At 42.1% G+C, this 18,446-nt stretch overlaps 1 protein-coding gene and 1 long non-coding RNA gene across 7 annotated transcripts in view; one reads left to right on the top strand and one right to left on the bottom strand.

Moving 5' to 3' along the window:
* LOC105197905 (unconventional myosin-XVIIIa) overlaps positions 1-18,359 on the top strand; it is a 53,124-nt gene extending 34,765 nt beyond the window's left edge. For 4 of the 6 annotated variants that reach the window (XM_039454644.1, XM_039454643.1, XM_039454642.1 and 1 more), the window contains 11 exons: positions 10,717-10,845; positions 11,212-11,355; positions 11,461-11,550; positions 13,744-14,103; positions 14,184-14,338; positions 14,979-15,102; positions 15,198-15,652; positions 15,784-16,096; positions 16,294-16,557; positions 16,771-17,108; positions 17,233-18,359. In XM_039454644.1, the coding sequence (XP_039310578.1) occupies positions 10,717-10,845; positions 11,212-11,355; positions 11,461-11,550; positions 13,744-14,103; positions 14,184-14,338; positions 14,979-15,102; positions 15,198-15,652; positions 15,784-16,096; positions 16,294-16,557; positions 16,771-17,108; positions 17,233-17,239 (2,379 nt within the window). In that variant the 3' untranslated portion in view covers positions 17,240-18,359. Of the gene's footprint in view, positions 1-7,275; positions 9,997-10,716; positions 10,846-11,211; positions 11,356-11,460; positions 11,551-11,607; positions 13,515-13,743; positions 14,104-14,183; positions 14,339-14,978; positions 15,103-15,197; positions 15,653-15,783; positions 16,097-16,293; positions 16,558-16,770; positions 17,109-17,232 lie in introns of those variants that run through there. The other 2 variants (XM_011164320.3, XM_011164323.3) reach the window with 2 other exon arrangements.
* On the bottom strand, positions 6,191-8,091 carry LOC120358897. Its single transcript, XR_005575777.1, has 2 exons — positions 7,959-8,091; positions 6,191-7,281 (listed from the first exon to the last, which is right to left on the bottom strand). It is a non-coding gene; the product is annotated as an uncharacterized LOC120358897 (long non-coding RNA).
* Positions 18,360-18,446: the final 87 nt, after the last annotated feature.

Raw genomic sequence — 18,446 nt, 5'->3', positions numbered from 1 at the left:
AATAAAATAATATTTCTACGTGTAAAAAACCAAAGTCATTAAAGAGTCAAAAAATAAAAATGTAAAAAAATTGAAATTCATATTTTCATTAATAAAATTTCGATCGTTCAGAAATTCATATTCTTCGAAAATATGGAGCCATTAGGTAACAAAATATTTCGAATTATTTAGAAATATTTCGGAAATTAGTAACATTAGTGTGCGTTAGCAACATTTGCAAGTGTCTTTAAAAATTAAAATTAGATTATCAACTGTCATACTCTCACATATTCCATAATTTAAAGAATTTAATTATTTTTTGATAGTCATTATTGAGAGATTATTATTGTTAGATAATACGTTTCAAAATAATTCTTTTACATTAAATCTTATGGTAGAAAATATTTAAAAAGCACATATAATATATACTATTTATTTTTATATATTTATTAATAATGCATTTAGTGAAGAATAAAGTTCACGGTCCAATGATATACATATAGGGTGTTCAAGTAGTTTGATTTATCCACAAAGACTAAAATTGAAAATTACAAAGAGAGTTTTCCTACAAAAGACAAATCGATACAAGAGTTATTCTGTCTTTGTTTCTCATTGAATATCAAACAAAGACAGAATGACTCCCGCATCGATTTGTCTTTTGCTGGAAAGTTTCTAAAGTATACAAATGATAATTATTCTTTTTTTTCAAGAGGAAAATCGATTTTAAAATCTCAGAAGATATCTTATCGAGAGAAACACTTTCCTTACTTTTCTCCGAATGTAGTTAGTAAGTGATCAACTTTGAACCATTGCATATAAAAATTAGCTAACACACTGTTACATAAGAAATAAATGAAATAAAAGGCAGAAAAGATGAAGAAAATTAATAAAATATTAATTTCTTTTGCGTTAAATTTTGTCATAAGTATTTCATATGCTGCAGTTGTTAATGCAGTTTGTGTCGGTTGAACTTCGCTTGTCATCCACTTCTTCACTTCTGTTCATAGACGTTTAAATGTAGAGAGACTATACATAATATGGGAGAAAAAGGGCCATTACTTATGTACTTATCTTAAAGCTTGTGGTGCTCGTGGTATAAGAGTTGCGTGCCTGTTCTTTATGTCAAAGATCCAGGTTCAAATCCACCCAGAACATATCAGATTTTTAATTGATCACCGTTCTCTCGGAAGGCAGTGGCAAACCGAGAGTATCTTTATCAAGACAGTCGCTATGAAGCACGCATCAAATGAGATGACAGTCTTCAGTCATGAAGGAACGGCTTGCAAGAGATCTTACAACTTATCTTAATTATCAAGAGACACGGTCTCGCACTAAATAAATGTGCATCATGAGACTGCACGCAAGACCATCCTGTATATCTTTACACGAGTCGACTTGTCACTTTTGCGAGCATCCGAAATTACCGGATCTCAATAATGGCTGAACCGAGCGAGTCCTCCAAGCAGACTCAATCGATAGCTTGGGTTTGAATTATATGATAAAAACGTTCTCATTTTTTTCTTTGTGCCCTACGAGCGGTTGTAAATTACGGTAAAAGACAATAGGAACGTGCATACAAACCTCAAGTCACTTCTGAACGCATTTCAGCCGACAATCAATTCGCACTTAGCAGTGCTAAGTTGCGGATTTGAGTGACGGTAGACTACTAATCACGATGTACACCGATGAAGAAACGCGATTAGATACCCAACAAGTCTCTGCGCACCTAGGTCAGGTTCGCACGACAATCCCGGCAACAAGCCAGATAGAGATCGCGATCTATCCTGTCGCTGTCACCCACACGCTGCGGAGGAGTTACAAATTGAAATCTGATATGTCGCACAATAATATATGACTATCAGTACACGTGTCTTCGACAATCTTGCCGAATGCTAATTTCGTTTTAACAATAATCTCGTGATACATCATATTCATTATTATTCAGTTAAAATCGAGAAAATATGCTAACAATAGGATCACAGCGGATCTTCGTGCTAAACAAATATTTTTATATATTATTCAAGTAAAAAAATTTGTTAAAAACATTGTTGGCTTTTTTTAATTGTGTTATACTCTTCTCGGTCTCATATATAATTAATTGTTATTTTTTTCGAGAAATTCATCAGAAAATTCACATTACGGGATTAATTTAGCTAATTTAAAAGTTAAATATCAGAAACAAAAGGATAACTGAACAAGTTACTAGAACGGCTAAAACGCTACTGTCGAGCGACGGATGCATCGCGCCGTCGAGTTTCTCACACGCTGTTTTACTTTTGTCGGAAAGCGGAAACGCCGCATACCGCGTTCTTCAGCATCGCTCAATCTCGGCGTCGTCTGCACGAGCCTCGCGCTCGGGGTCAGATTCCTTATTTCTACCCACCCCGCGGTTAATTGCGACAAGCTAGACGTAACTTCCTCGTACTTTTCTTTCGGCCCCTGAGAAGAAGCGCGGCTGCAAGACAGCCGGGAGCCGGGGACGGCATCCAACCGTTAATTGGCCCGACTTATCGCGCGTAGGTGCTCGATGTCCTTCCGATAAGACTCGCTTCACATGCGCGCGGAACAGGCTGTGTGTTTACGAAAAGGATCTGGATCTCGTTCTCCACTTTCTAGGGAACTAATTGCTCGTTAAAAAGCCCATTATATTACGATTAAATCAGACGTTGATCATAAATACAACACGCCGAGCGGGTTCTTTTTCACTTTCCGTGCGCGTGTGGGCACAAGTGTTTAACGGCATAATTTTCTAATCATCTACTTTCCCAATGACATGATAAGATTAACGTAAAATAAGATGCATGTATATTTATGACAAAATTATTAGGTCAATAGGTTTGAAATTACATTAGATACCAGATACATTGAGGGCCATTCGAGTGTTTTTATCAAAATTTTTCCAAACAAAGATACACACTTTTCTACTTTCTAAGAGATAATTGCCGGTTAAGAAAATCACATCTCTCGATGAAATCAGACGTGCGACGAGCATAATACGAAACGAGTTCTTTTTTACTTTCTTCTTTACTCTCTATGCTTCGGGCGAAATTGTTCGGGAGTCGTGTATTTTATAAGCCCGTGTCCTTACTACGCTCTTACGAGCGTAAGGGGCGAGACGTTACGCGCGAAATGAACCTGATAAGACGACGACGGACGGCGGGAAGATGCGATAAACATTACGACGAAATGGATAATCGAGCGCAGACACCGCGGTCCGATGTCCCATTAAACAAAAGTACGTGGAAACGTCTGGTGGCTCGGAAAGAAGTTCGCGATTTCGTAACGCGGCCAGAGCTCTTTTCTCTTCTTATGTGGCTCCCTTCTCTCGTCGTCTCTCGTCTCTCCTTTCTCCCGTTCGTCAGTAGGCCAGCGGACATTCTCGCCGGCCGCTTTCCAACGCGCGCCGCGCGTCTGCTTCGAATTTCATCGCGGCAGCCATCCCCGCGAAGATCTATCGATCCGAGACGGGCACGAACGGCGGAGATGCAGGGACCATTTCTACGTGTCCGAGGCGAACGGCCCCGCGTCCCCGTTTCCGCAATACGCTCGAAAAATTCGCGAGGCCGCGGCGCGGCGCGGCGCGAGCCAAGCCGGCGAAAAGAGGCGGCTTCCTGGATTTCTCGCATAAATCCTCACGTATGCATCATGCGATCTATGCGTCTTCTCTTCTGTGAATTATTACGTTACCCCGAATCTCTATTCGCGAAGCTCTAGCGCCAACGTTTCGCCGTACGTTTCGTCGAGGAGGCTCGAGGACCGGAAAGGCAAAAAGCGGGCGGACGAAATGGGAATCGCCGAGTGCCTTATTCGGGTAGATAAGAAAACAAGAGAGAGGCCCGCCGCGCCGCCGGTCCGGACCGGTCCTCGGTCCATTTGGCAGTGCCCCGATGCTCCATTCAAGGTCCCACCTGTCACGACACTCCAAATCTCCGATCCCTTTCCCTTGCACTTTCGAATCCGTGAAATTTTCTCGATACCATATCTCTCATGCATATTCAAATGAGCGGCGCGTCTATAACTTGCTGCGAAGTTTATAACGCGACAATGAAGTAACTCGGAGTCGAAAGTCGGAACGCGTCGAAGACGCGTAATATCGGAATATATCAGAGAGTCATTATTATTCATTAATCGCGTAATCGCGCGATTTTGATTAATCGAGTCGTTCTTCTTCCGACACAATAATCCCGAGATTTATGTGCGATATCTCGCGATGCGAACGGTGCCGCCGGTGTCGACGGGTATAGCAGGGGAGCAGATACGCGTTCGAATGTGCGAGATTTATGCATGTGTTGGTGACACATCACCTGCATGGTGGGGACGAAATGGAGGGACGCGCACCTGATGCGGAACGAGCTTTCCGACGATGCGACGACTGTACGACCGCTCCTGCACTCCTCAGTTCGCGGTTGATCTTGGTCGAGACGTCGTCGGACGACGATCATCTTTCGGCCTTGACATTACGCAGCGAGCGCGAACGAAGGGGTCGCTTTTTGCGCGGATTGCTCCGAAATTGTTCGCGGAGTGAGCATATGCGTTACCGAGTGCGAGTGCATAATCCCGATCGAGGGTGGGCGAAAATGTTTCCCAGGGACAAATAGTCGATTGTTGAGAACACTCGAAGGAAAAAAGGTGCCAACGGCGCACGTTCCCAATGTCCCTTGCGTTTCAAACTGTGAGAATGTAAAATGTGGCGCAACTATTTACAGATCTGTTGAAGCACGTTTTGTTTGATTCGTGTCGTTGAACTTTCGGTACTGGAAATAATAAAATTACTTTCCCGCTTAAAGTTAATTGCAAATTTTATACTCTTTCTTCTAGTAATCATTTCTCAAAGAAACGGTAAAGTAAAGGAATTCCTTTATTTCGCTGAATATAAAACGGTTCATTATATTCATTATAATCCTAGTAAAAATACACGAAGGTCAAAGGCGCGAGGGAAGTAAATTTGTTTCGCGCTTTACAAGTAAAGTTTGCGATCGAGGGAAGAAGAGAAAGATACAGAAAGAGAGAGAGAGAGAGAAAAAAAAAGAGAGAAAGTCGTCGATTTCTTAATTAACTTGCAAGAGAAAGAGAGGGAGAAAGTCCATAGCCACCGGTACCTGTTAGCTTCGATAACGGTAAACGTCATCGGCTTGGAAGTAAAGCACCGAGCCGCTCGAGTGCTTTCTCATTGCCGAACGATGGAGACGCCGGTATTACGGATCCTGTACAATCGTTGCAGAAAAGTAGTCGAATTGACCCGCGTGAAGATCGATTACTTTACGATTGTGGCTTTTGCTTTATAGGAATACGATTTCAAACGAGTATTCTGACCTATCGATATTTACGGCTTGGTAATATTTCCTCGATTTTCCAATTTTGAATTAACTTCCACAAATAAAAGTTGCACAATAAATAACTCTTTGAAAAGATTTGCCAAAAAAATTATTTTTATAAATTGAATTTTATGAATTATATTATTATGTAAAAAGATACAAATAATAAAAGCAAATGTTGTTTGACACGTAAATTATATTCTCCTTTAAGTTAATATAATTCTAAACTAATATCGGTTTATATCATTCTCTCACATCTGGTCAGTGGCTACAATCGAATCATCGCTGCTTTTAGTCGTCTTTAATTGGCAAAGCCCGTTCTGAATGAGCTTTTTATCTGCATACAAAGCGACCGTGTTTCGATTTGAAAGATGAAAGAGAAACGAGAGGACGCGGACGACGTTATTTTTTTCGCATATAATAAGATTCTCTTAACAGAGTAAAAGATCTAAAAGAATTCTCAGTGCGCCGTTTCCTTTCTCACTGATTGGCTTATTCGTGTAACGGTTACTTTATCTCACTGTAGGAAATATCGTTTCATTCGAAATTAACTCGAGTAAGAATACATTGCAAACCGTGAAACTTCTTTTAAAGCTTTAGCGCGCGCGTAACATCCGAAGACCTCGACGTTTCGTTTCTGTCTTTCTGTACTTTAGTACAGACATTCGTTTAACGGGGGTTTTATCTCGAGACGAGTGAATCGTCTCGTCATGTAATTAATGAAAGGAAGACACGGTCAGAATTGCCAAATGTACTTTACACAATATCCCTATTGCGAGTTTAATTAACTAAGTTACGGCATATTTAACGCGCGGTTTCTGCGCTTATTAACATTTCAGGATCTATTTATTTCGCCATAAGACACGCAATCTAGCGGTGTATCAGATAAAAAAATGAAATCTTAACAACGGTTCTGACAAATCGCAAGCCATAAATTGAGACACTTCCCTGATAATCAGAATAGTATTCCTTCGTAATAAAGATTATGTATAAATAATAAAATATTTAATAATAATAATATACGTATAATAACAAATACTAAAAAAAAAAAATAAAAGATTTAAGAAATTATGTTTTCAGAAAACCTTGCTAGTTTCAGTGAAACTTCAACATTTAATATATTTGTTTCATCATCATCTGTCTTTAGAAGTACGTAATGCACTCCGAAACCGTTCATCCGTCGTAATCTCGTCGATATCGCTTGCCTCGAAAACCTCTCGATATGACGAAACATTAAGAGAATCTCTCTTGCTGTTACGCCTTCCGGTTTGTCTCTCGTGTCTCGGAGTTTATCGGAGCAAAAAAAGCGCGGCGTACCCCCTTCAATGAAAATGATAAGCTGGCAAACCCAAGCATTAACCGGCTGTATCTTCCTGCCAGTTGAGAGTTGCAGGCCGATGCGTTCAACCGGCTTCAAGATAATCTGTTCCTTTCCCCCTTGCCGGGCCCTCTCGATCCTCTCCCCTTAATTTCCCTCACTCCTTCATCCCTTCCTCCTGTATCGTCTGCCTTTCTCTCTTTCGCTTCTTCACTTCTGCTCTCGCAGTCGGATGCGTATACACTTTTACGCGGCTCTTTTACGGCACTTAGTCGTGGCTCGTTTTGCGCGCGGCAGAGAGAAAAAGCTCTCCTCCAACAGCCATTCATCCCGCGGCGTCAGCAAGTGCGAGAATTATCGCGATCTCGTTGGTGTCAGTGATCGAGGGTGCGATCTCGAGTTGGCGACAAGTGCAGCGAACGATCTGGCAATGACAAGCCGTTAATTTTTAAGTACCGATCCTATCGGGTGGTAGTTATAGATATATATCATCTGTTTTACAGATTTTACAATGCTTCATAATTAAATTCGGTATTTTTCGATATACCTACGAGTGTCCAGCCATACATCGTTCGTACATGTACGGATGTATGTATACAAGTTTGCGTAAAATAATGAATTGCTTCAACTCGTGCTTGACATCGTGCGAAGAGACGATTTAAAACAGTGCTATAATATTACAGAAGTGAAAATAATAAATATAAATACTTCTTTAAAGACTGATTCTTTATAAACAAATGACTCATAAATAATCTTTGAAATAATTAATTCAAAGCTTACAAACGGTTTTTCTCTGGCACAATAATGTGTTTACTGTACTATTTTTTTTATCTCAATAGTTTGTGTCTAATCAAATCAGACGCTCGAAGAAATATGATTGATTTTAAAATGGTGGCCACAAAATTAATTGATTCAAAATTAATGGTTTCAGACTGCGCTTAATCCATATGCAATTAGAGTTGTGATAATATTGGGAGAAGTGTGTACGTACTTCGATTTCTTTCAGGAATTTTATTGAAGCCAATGTATTGTAAATGTAAAATGCTACATTAAAAATCAAAACATTTTTATTGACGTAAAAAAAGCGGAATACGAAAAAGCCGCGAAATAAATTTTTCTTGGACGTAACGTATGAAACGCGTACGTTTAATTATCCCGAAGCACTGATTTGTTTCTAATGTGTCAGAAAATTGACTCAAGGATGCATGTAAACTACAACACAACGAAACAGAACAAATTATTAATAACAGATGTTATACTAATAGATGTTATAGTAAGAAGCTACTATAGCAGATATTAAAATTGCGTTATTCCCGCGATAAGTAACGATTTGTTCTTTCCCTTACCGAATCTGACCTTAGGTTTTCCACCATGTTCGATAACGTATCTAAATGCGCGATCGGCGGCAGTGGCTCGCCTTTGGTTAAGGCCAAGAGCAGCCCGAATGTGTCAAAGGCGTCACTTTCATCCGCCAAAAAGCAGAACCAATCAAACCGGACGACGAATCCCACGATTACTCCGGTCAAACCAACCCGTTCTGTAAAATTGCCGGTAACTACGAGGATATCCATCAAGATGACCAATGACGCGATTAACTCGCCCCGTCGTGGCTCTAACAATTCGGATTCCTCGAAGCCCCGACTTATTTCGCCTTCAAAGCCTGCGAAACGATCCCCGAGCGAGACCCGACCGGATACGGCAAAAACTGTCTCATCTCCTGTGCGCAGCAACGACAAGAAGAAGGTTTGCAAGTCGGTCAGCTCGTCTCCATCGTGCACGGTATTAGAAGACAGAGCTTTGATGAAGAAGGGTCTCACTTACATGCCCGACAAGATGCCAGCGAAGCCTGAGGCGTTGCAACGAAAGGGCACGCTGGATCGTTCAGTCAGTTTGAATTCCGTGTCCACGGACAATCCAACAAATCTCGCAATATCTCCACGATGGATTCCAATTCCGTTGGTAAGAAAATCAGTGGAGAAGGGAAAGAGGGCGGAACTGTCGCAAAAAGGTTTATCGTTCATGAATAGATCTACCAGTCTTTGGAACGTTCAAACGTCAAAAGTGGATTACAATCAATGTAGAAAATCTTACGGTGCGCCCGCGAGGCTGAACTCGGTCTTCAGGCCGAGCAAGATACCGCTTCCGGCGGCTCGATCTACCGGTCTCGGCCGATCTCTCGCCGATCTATCGCAAGTAGATCGCGTCGGAGAGGCAGTCGGCCAGATGATTAGCTTCGAACTCGATCTCGATGCCGCGTCAGACGAGTGTATCTACGAGAATTGTCGCGAGACCCTTGAGCGGGCTTCGAAGCTAAGTACCTCAAAGATCTCGACGTCGACAAGTAACCTAGAAGAGAGAGCCGCGCGATTAATGGCGCAGCTAGAGAACGACCTGGACCCTAAGGAGACGGTCGTGTCTGTGGATGTCGTGGATGTCGCTCCTCCCCGTAGAACGGAAATTGTCTACGAAGATCGAGAGACCCTGCACGACAGCAAAACCAATATTATTGTAGAGAAGTATAACTCTGAGGATGACGAGAGCAAGAAGAGTTCGAAAATTGACGAAGAACCGATGAAGAGGAAGACGATGGTAGATATTTTTAAAGATAATACAAAGATGGAAGAAGATTCGAAGAAAAAGGAATCCTTTGTAAAAGAATACACATCTAATCAGATCAAGAATTGTAAGAAACCGGAAGAAACTGAAGTCGAGAAAACGAGACGCGGCAAGGAGACTTCTATTCAGGAACTGAGACGCAACTGGGAGAGACAGAGCAGGGTTAACCAGAATTCTGACGCGAAGACGATCTACGTTACAAATTCCGAGAAAAGCGTGAAACAATCGGTTCGAACTGAAAACGATATCGTCAATCACGCACAGGAGACAAAGAGGAAGCAGTGCGTCGGCAAGAGGGCCAACGATATTGAGCAGCTGGTGAATTTCTTCAATTGCAAGAACGCCGTAACCAAGGAATCTCCGCGGGAAGCTCTGATCAAGCCGAGATCCGCGGACATTCCTGTTATCGAAACCTCTGCATTGAAGAAGAAAGAATCCAAGGGCGCGAACGAGTACAGCGGTTACACGTCGGATGGAAACTGTTCGGAGGATAGTGGCCATATAAGCAACGAGAACGAGGTGGAGTGGAAAGAAACTATGGAGAATCAAAGTCAAAAAGAGACGAACGATTTCAAGGGACGACAGTACTTCAACAGGATCGATCGAGACAACAACGTGAAGCTCTTCGACTCGACGATGGTTCACAGACTGGCCGAGCCGGAAAAGAAAAATATCATCGTCAAGCGAGAAGATTGTTTGACGCCTTGCAACGATAACAGTATTAACTGTTGTCAAATCGATGACAAATGCTCGGATAATGAACGACAGGTCCGTCTTAAGTGAATATAACGCAATCGCTAACTTTAAATATATCGATAGCGCTCGGTAATTGGAAGGTTGACTAGATAATTAGGACGCGTTGGGTACTGCGCGTGTCGAGTATTGTTCATACATACCGCGGAACAAATCACGATTTTGTGATAATTAAAATAATCATGATGTTAAGAGATTCAGCATAATTGCCTAAGTTATCATTAAAATTTCTCAATTGATATTTCAATTTTATACACATAAAGGAAACTATCGCTATACTTTCGAACGATTACAGTCTTTCGAAAGTCGAAACATGCCAATTATTAATAATTCGTAACGATGCATAACATATATAAAACTGAAAGTGACTTTGTCAACGTAACTGTTAATATTACCGACTATATTAGTTGCATAGTCTTATGTAAAAGCATATTCTCTCTAATGCAATCGAGATATCACGGTACACGATGCGCCTTTACGCTCCAGAAGCTATATGTGTTTGTCCTTCATTAACATACGAGATGAAAGCAGCGGAAAACTATGCCATGCATATTTTAACATTTACTACCGCCCCTGAACTCGGGTTTAATGTGCGGTTTTTCTTATCCGCATGCACGCAAATGTAGGCAAAGTACGCATTTAATTAAGACGGACTTAATAAGATAGAATGCTATTCTAAGCGTTAGTTAATATTAATCGATGAATAAGTCGACGGACGTCTACTCTTGTTTGCAGATATTCTTCAGATCGGGCACTTTGGAACGGCTGGAAGCTCAGAGGGACGAAAAGCTCACCGGCCACATCATTCTGCTGCAGGCGAGATGCAGAGGCTATTTAGCGCGACGCAAACTCAACACTTTGAAAGTAGGTCGCTTATGATCTTTCCAAATTGAAACACGCCGTATTACCGTGTTAAGATTTAGAAGGAAAGTTTTTACTAAGAAATTACAAGCGAACACTTTCCCTCATTTTACTCGATTAATACTGAAATTGCAGCTCTCGTTTAAAAATTGCAGTCTCATTCGTACTAATGGCTCTAAATCTATAAAAGATTTGCGGCGCGTTTATAGAGATCTCTCATGTTTTTAATCTAACGAAAAAAAAAAAAAAAAAGATAGAACACGCATGTAGTAGATGTTCTTCGCACCGTTTGCTTAATAACAATTTATACCGCTTTAGCGACCGTATGATGACAATCCGGAGCGAATTGTAAATTAAATTCTCTTACAGCTGCAAGATCTTGCAGTGCGATGCATCCAAAGGAACGTGAGGAAGCTAATGTCCGTGCGAGAATGGCCTTGGTGGAGATTGTACGTGAAAGTCGCGCCCTTGTTGAACGTACATCGGACCGAGGATCAGCTAAAGGCGCGAACGGTGAGAGAATATTTTTTCCATAATATAAATAATAAAAAATATTTTCCATACACATGTTCCCCATACAACTGATAACAAATATATTTTTCTTTTCCATTTCAATAGGAAGAGCTCGAGCTTCTCAGGGCAAAAGTGGAACGCTTGGAACAGGAACGCAATCACCTGAAGCATGACAACGACAAGCTGGAGGCGAAGGTAAGCTACCGCAGCGAGATTATCCGAGTGGATATTCGTTTTTAATTGCGCAACATCTTTTTTGTTCTCGCGACGGTTAAAATACCTTAAGTAGTTTAAACGCCCGTTACTTGAACCGAGACCCGTGCTGCAAATTGCGCTTCTCTGTTCTGCCATCTACCACAACGATTTCGCGTGTGACCGCATGATGAACTTAATAGAGGCACTCTCGAAGGATACATTAAGCTCAAACTGCCCGATTAGGCATTCGCGGCACGCACGCCGCGCAATTGGGTTAAGCATGCCAGACGGCTCGTGTCGAGCGTGCGCAACTATTATCGTGACTCGACCACTAGACTGTGTGTTACATTACCATTCTGATCCGTGGCTAATACACAAAAACGCTGGCGATCAACGAATCTTCATAAGAGAAACAGTTGCTTGAGAAAATCTTGTTTTGTATCTTTTAAAACCACCACTTATTAATTAATGACTAATGAATCTTGCGTAATAATTTTCATCCTGTCTCGCATTAGAGCGCATTGGAATCTCCTCAAACTTCACTATTTTATGGTGTGGCAATTTTTTTCCGTTTCTTTTCATCCGTTCTATTTTTATAAATGCAGAGCGATAATTCTTAGATTTTCTAACGAAATGCTAGTTCTATGCCTCTCTTCCTCGATATTTTTCTCATGAAATCTACGGGGAACTTGGCAAATAGCCAGAATCACAGTCTCGCACGTTTCTCTCTGTCTTCATCTCCCTCGCCGGTTCTCTCCTTCTCGCCGTCTTTCCCTTAGAATAACTCGGAGGTAACCGCCTCCTCCACTGGGTGCCTCCGGCAATGGATCGCCCGACCCAGGAAGAGGCAGTTGCATCGCGACTCCTTACCGACACGGACATCCTCGTCGTCGTTTGACGTTACGCAATTCGTCGTAGTAATGTAACGAGTCTTCGGCATCTCGGTCGTTAGATTCAGCACGAATAGAGCTGCGAAAGAATGCCGACTGCAATGCCAACCGCAACGGCATCAGCCCCGGAAGTTCGGCCAACTCATTTCTCGCTTCCATGATCGAATTAATTATACGTCGAGCCGATAGTCTTGATTTTAACATCTCTGTAACAACTTATTCATCAAGATGCCCTCCGTGCCGACGAGGTATCCAGGTACTCCTCCTCCCTCTCACAATATTCGGCATCTCAACACATTAACGTCATCCAGTTCCGACGAAACGCTCGAAAGAAACGACTCGATAAGAAATGGCTTATCAAGTTTATCCAACTCCGCGAAAAGCCTGGCAAAAAGACCACCATTGCCACCGCATTGTAACTATCAGAAAAGACCATCTAGCAGAGGACACATTGTTGCTAGTACGAGTCACACCGTACGGAGTCCCTCCCCGTGCAGCGTCTCCTCCAGCGTTTCCTATCGCGCAAAATCCCTATCCAGGATGAGATCGCCATCCGTTTATTCTTCGCGAAGTCGATTGTCTCAGCTGGAATCGCCGACTTTCTCGACTCCGCCGCGGAGAACGTATCCTCGCGAGAGTACGTGTTCCCCATCGATGGAGGATGTTCTGGTCAAGGAACAAGCGCCAGTTGTCTTTGACGCGAGTCTCAATTTTGTCTTTGGCTGCGAACGGCAGAGAGTGAAACAATCCTTTAGGCCTACCGCGTCCCATTTAGATTCGTCCACCGCCTCGTCGTATCTCTCGTCAAAGATCTCTCAATTTTTGAAACGTACCGATCACATCATGGACGAGTGGCGAAGCCTTGGCCACAAGGATGAAATAGACGACGAGCCATTAAGTTTGCCGCATGCGCGAGATAAACCTCGCAGCATAATCGGAAGGAGTCAGAGCGCCACGAATATCATGATACGCGGCTATCAATATTTTAGCAGATCGAACAGCGTAGCAAAAAGTCCTTCGAGGCGCTCCTTATCCCGCGCTTCGGAAGATCGTACCTCGGATGGTATGCAGGAGGTAATGTAACACACAGAACTACGATGGCTTCGGCTGTTTTATCAAGAATTTTTTAATAAAAATAATTTCATACAATAAGTATCCGTGTATATGATTCATTTTATTTTATTTGAATTTTAGAAGTATCTGAAACTAAAAAATGCAAAGTGTGCAGAAAGTGGCAACGCGAGACCCACGTATAATACGTCGTATTCAGTTTCCTCATGCAAGATGCGTTTTGCTGTTTTAGCTGAGCGAGATGACCGCGGACTTCGCGGAGGAGCATTCTACGTCAACTTTGGCGGCGGAAAGGATCGACGCCGAGACTTCAGAACGACTGCGCCTCGAGCGAGAGTTACAAGATATAACCGAGACTAATAAGAATCTTCAACAGACGACCGAACGACTGGAGATGGAACTGCTCTACGCGAGGGCTGCCGACTTGAACGGGGTCGCTTCTGATGGCGAGGAAGGCGAGGAGGGCGGTGTTTACAGGCAACGATACGAGCACGCTATACGGGAACTTGAATTTACAAAAAGAAAAATGGCGCAACAGCACGAGGACGATCTGGAGCAATTGGTTGGATTAAAGAAACAATTAGAAAAGAAGGTATATTCCTATTATCAAAATTATTCCTATTATTATTACAAACATCATCTTCAACATTGTCTTCTCGTTTTGTCGAATAGTTGGCTGATGCTTACGAAGAAGTGGAGGAGCAACGACAAGTTGTCGGACAGTGGAAGCGACGAGTTCAGAAACTGAACGGCGAGATGCACGATCTCAGATTACTGTTGGAAGAACAGACCGCTCGGAACAACCTCCTCGAAAAGAAGCAGCGCAAGTGAGTCTCGTAGTAGCGAATAAGTCAACAAAATTATAATACAAGACTACGCGCGAATTACACGCTCTGTCATGCTTTGAGACATACTCGTGCATTTAACCCACGCTAATGGTCGGCGAGTCGGTATCGGATGGTAGCTCGCTCTATTCTCATTTCACTGGCGGCAACAAGTGTCTCTGGCACTTGGCCAGGCCGGTGACGCCACCCAATGTACGTTGCCAGCGTTCGGCGACGCGTCCGGTGTGCCTGTAAATCACGATTGACCGTTTGCGAAGATAGCTTCCTGTTAATCTAAATGCAGCACGCGCTCGCTGTTGGTTAAAGCCAATCTCGTTACAACAGAGATTGAATTTGTTCCCGAAATCTCTCCCCTATCAGTTCATTTCAATACCTTTCAATACATTTTCAATCATTGATTGCATTACAGTCAAACATAAATTGATTTGTTAACTCTAATGGATCATCGTGTATCATAAATATAAGAACGTTTTTCTTGTGCAAAATATTATTAAAATTTTTAACATTTTAATAAATATACATGCATTTATCTACTTTTAAAAATATACGAAATTACGTATTAAATTACGTATTATATGTGCAAATTTTAATGATGATATATAAAATTAATATACACATTTAGATTTGATTCGGAAACTCAGAATCTGATGAACGACCTTAGACAAGAGAAAGCACAACGCGAAAGATTAGCGAGAGAAAAGGAGATTGCGATCGCGGAAAAATTCACAGTGGAACAGAATCTAAGCGTGAGTACATTTTTCTTTTTATTCCTCGCGTTTTCTCAGCTTAAGGAAGATACATTGAATACAATATTGTATATCTGAGTATATCATTATAATAGGACGCGAGATTAGAGATTGAACTGAAGGAAGAAAGACTTCGCACATTGACTCAAGAATTAGAGGAACTCACATTCGGCGGCAAAACAGAGGAGGAAGTTGCGCAATTGAAGAAAGCGAAGCACGAGTTGGAGAAACGCGCGAAAGATCAAGAGGAAGAGTTGGATGATCTGGCCGGTCAAGTGCAGTTGCTCGAGCAGGCAAAACTCAGGTTGGAGATGAGCATCGAGCAGCAGCGCAAAGAGATGCGCAAGGAAATGCAGCAACGCGACGAAGAGCTGGAGGACGTTCGCGGAAACGCGCACAAGAAAGTTAAAGCTCTCGAGTCGCAGTTGGAGAACGAGCATGAAGAGAGAACGATTCTTTTAAGAGAAAAACACGAATTGGAGCGCCGTTTAGTGGCTCTGGAGGAGCAAGATCGTACCGACCGCGCGGCGGAAGCTGAGACCATGCAGAGGTAATTCCAAGTGTTTTCTTCTCTATTCAGTTTTGCCATTTTTCTTTTATCAAAAAATTGTTTTTTTTTGTCTTCATATAATAAGAATTTTAAAAAGTTAAAAGATTCGTTACATGTGTATAATTAAACAGATTGAAGAGAGACCTGAAGAGAACGAAGGCGTTACTCAGGGATGCGCAAACTATGCTTGAAAGATCCAAAGGCGATTCGACGGGCAAGGCCGCGTTGCGTCAATTGAAAAATCAATTGGAAGACGCGGAGTGCGCTCGGGCAGTTGCGATTAAAGCGAAACAGGCGTTGGAACAGGAGCTAAACGAAACGCAAGCATCTCTAGAAGAAGCTATGAGACATCGTTCCGAGGCGGAGGAGCGAGCCAATGTGGCCAATCGCGAACGCTCAGAGCTGCTGTCTCAATTAGAAGAAAACGAGGAGGAGCTTGCCGAGGTACGTTATTTTATTCTTCCCCTTCAAAAACAATAAGTTAATATTCATGATAGAATAATCGAACGTAAGCAATTTTGACGGGCAATTTTTAGTACCTATAAAGTGCGCAATAGTTTTCACAAAATGTCAAACTTGGTAATGACAAAAGTTACATAGAGATCAAACAATTTTAAGTGGATTGCATTTTCCAATTAAAGGTCTTGAAGAAATATCGAGCCGCGGTGCAACAAGTGTCCGCGGAGCAAGGCCAACATCAAGAAGCACAAGTGCAAATCGCCGCACTCGAGGCAGAGAAGTCGTCGCTAAAGGATCAACTGGCGGAGTTGACGCAGCGGTTAGAATCAGTGGAACAACTCGGTGATCCAACGGCAAACAGTCTTGCCACGAGACGTCTGGAGTTCCGTGCCAAGGAACTCGAAAGCAAGCTCGAATTGGAACAAACTACGAGAGCGCGTTTGGAGGTACTGTTGAAAATTTTCACGATCAATTATTTGATTGAATTGTATAAGAACCTATTGCATCAATCTAAATTTCAATTAAATGTTGAATTTTTTAAAATGTGATTTCCTTCAAATAAATTTTTTTTTTTAAACATGTGAACTTTGAATAACTGCGATGCCATTACAACAATTGACTCCTAATAACGATGATAACTGCTTGTCCCATTTTCCCAGACACAAATAGCACGGTTGAAGGAGAGCGTCGACAAGTTACAAACTGAATCAGCCTTACTTAGAACGAAAGAGCAGACCGCCCAGGATACAGCGAGACGACTGCAACGATCTTTGCGTGACGCACGAGACGAAGGTAGCGCGGCGATATCGCGAGAACAGGAGGCGTTACGTGCTCGTCGTGACATCGAGAAATCTTTGGAAGCCGCGGAGGCTGAGACCAAGGTAGCGAGAGATGACCTCAGACTGGCACTTCAGAGAATCGACGATTTACAGAGCGCTATTCAAGGGGAACTTGACTTGGACTGCAGCGAGGAAGCCACCAGCGAAAATAGTGACAGGTAATGCATATAATAATATAATAAAATGTATCAAGTGCGTTTGAAACATATTGACGCTCCATTTGTCAAAAAATCATTTTATCATTATTCGATTTGATTATAAAAGAAAAAAATTTTTTTTTAGTGATTGATCCGAGCCATCATCGGACCTCGAGTCCGATCAAAATGACGAAGGCACGACTGAATCGGGATCAATGAATCAGATCGTAGATGGACTCCCGCATATCCGAGAATAGAAACGTGAGACCTATAGCCGCCCGTATTTAGCATATGACCGAACGTGAAAGTGATAGACTAGAGTCACAGTCCGGAGAGACGAAAGACTGGAAATGACATAGGGCGGTAATGAGGTCGCGGTTGCGATAAATATCAATTTTGTGTTACATGAATAATGCTACTGAGAGAGTTGGCGTTGTTTCTTCTCTCTCGTCGTTGTAGGGAATAAAGTCACTTCGAAGGAGAATACTAGCACAGAAGCTAGTGGTTGACGAAATCAAACTTATGAGGTAACGAGGTCACATTAAGCTAATTAATTGCGTGACCACTTTTTACGAGCGATGATAAACTTTTTAGGTGCTAACTATGTATAATTCCCTGAAAATCTCGATGTCGTGGCTAATATTTGCACGCCTCATTTGGTCGTGCGTCCGCGGTGCTATTACATTACTCGTTTTTTAAAACCGTCGATGACAACGACGTCATCCCTTTCCAGTCTTCCACCGGAATTCGAGCCACGTCTTCGCAAACGCGAATGTGAATGTTAATGAGAATTACGCGCTATCGAACAAAAATCGAAATGTGGCATTTTCGACAATACAAGTAAACGATAAGTTTCATGCCTTTTCATTAGAAAAGGATAAATGAGAGTTTCGCAAATGAGCTTTGCGAAATGAAAAATTGAAACTTACTCTCGGGTTTTATAATACCGATGCCATATAAAATTTAAACTTTAGATATTCGTATTTTTATTCGATAACATACGTATACGCCGCGCGTATATTTTCTCATGCAGAATTAGCTCGAGAACAATCTTCTACATAAGGAAGGACACACTGCGCTTTTTATCATAGCGATATTCACTGCCTTTAGGCTCGATTACGTTTCATATTTGTATAAAAAGGAAAGAAAGAAAAGGAAAGCACGATAGGAGGACGAGAAACGCGTGCCACGACTCGAATTGGGGCTTTGGTTTCGTGTAAGGATCCTCGTGTAACTTATTGCTTTGTAAAATGCAGATCTCCTATTTAATTACTCGAGAGTGTTTCTTCGTACCATATCCCCTGCGCCTTCCGAGCTTCCCACCATGAAGTTTAATCGGCAAAGCGGCGTGACGGACAA

Source organism: Solenopsis invicta, chromosome 10 (assembly GCF_016802725.1).
Source record: "Solenopsis invicta isolate M01_SB chromosome 10, UNIL_Sinv_3.0, whole genome shotgun sequence".
Lineage (NCBI taxonomy): Eukaryota > Metazoa > Arthropoda > Insecta > Hymenoptera > Formicidae > Solenopsis > Solenopsis invicta.
Note: the sequence above shows the minus strand (reverse complement) of the source record. Positions and strands in the feature narration are given on the sequence as shown.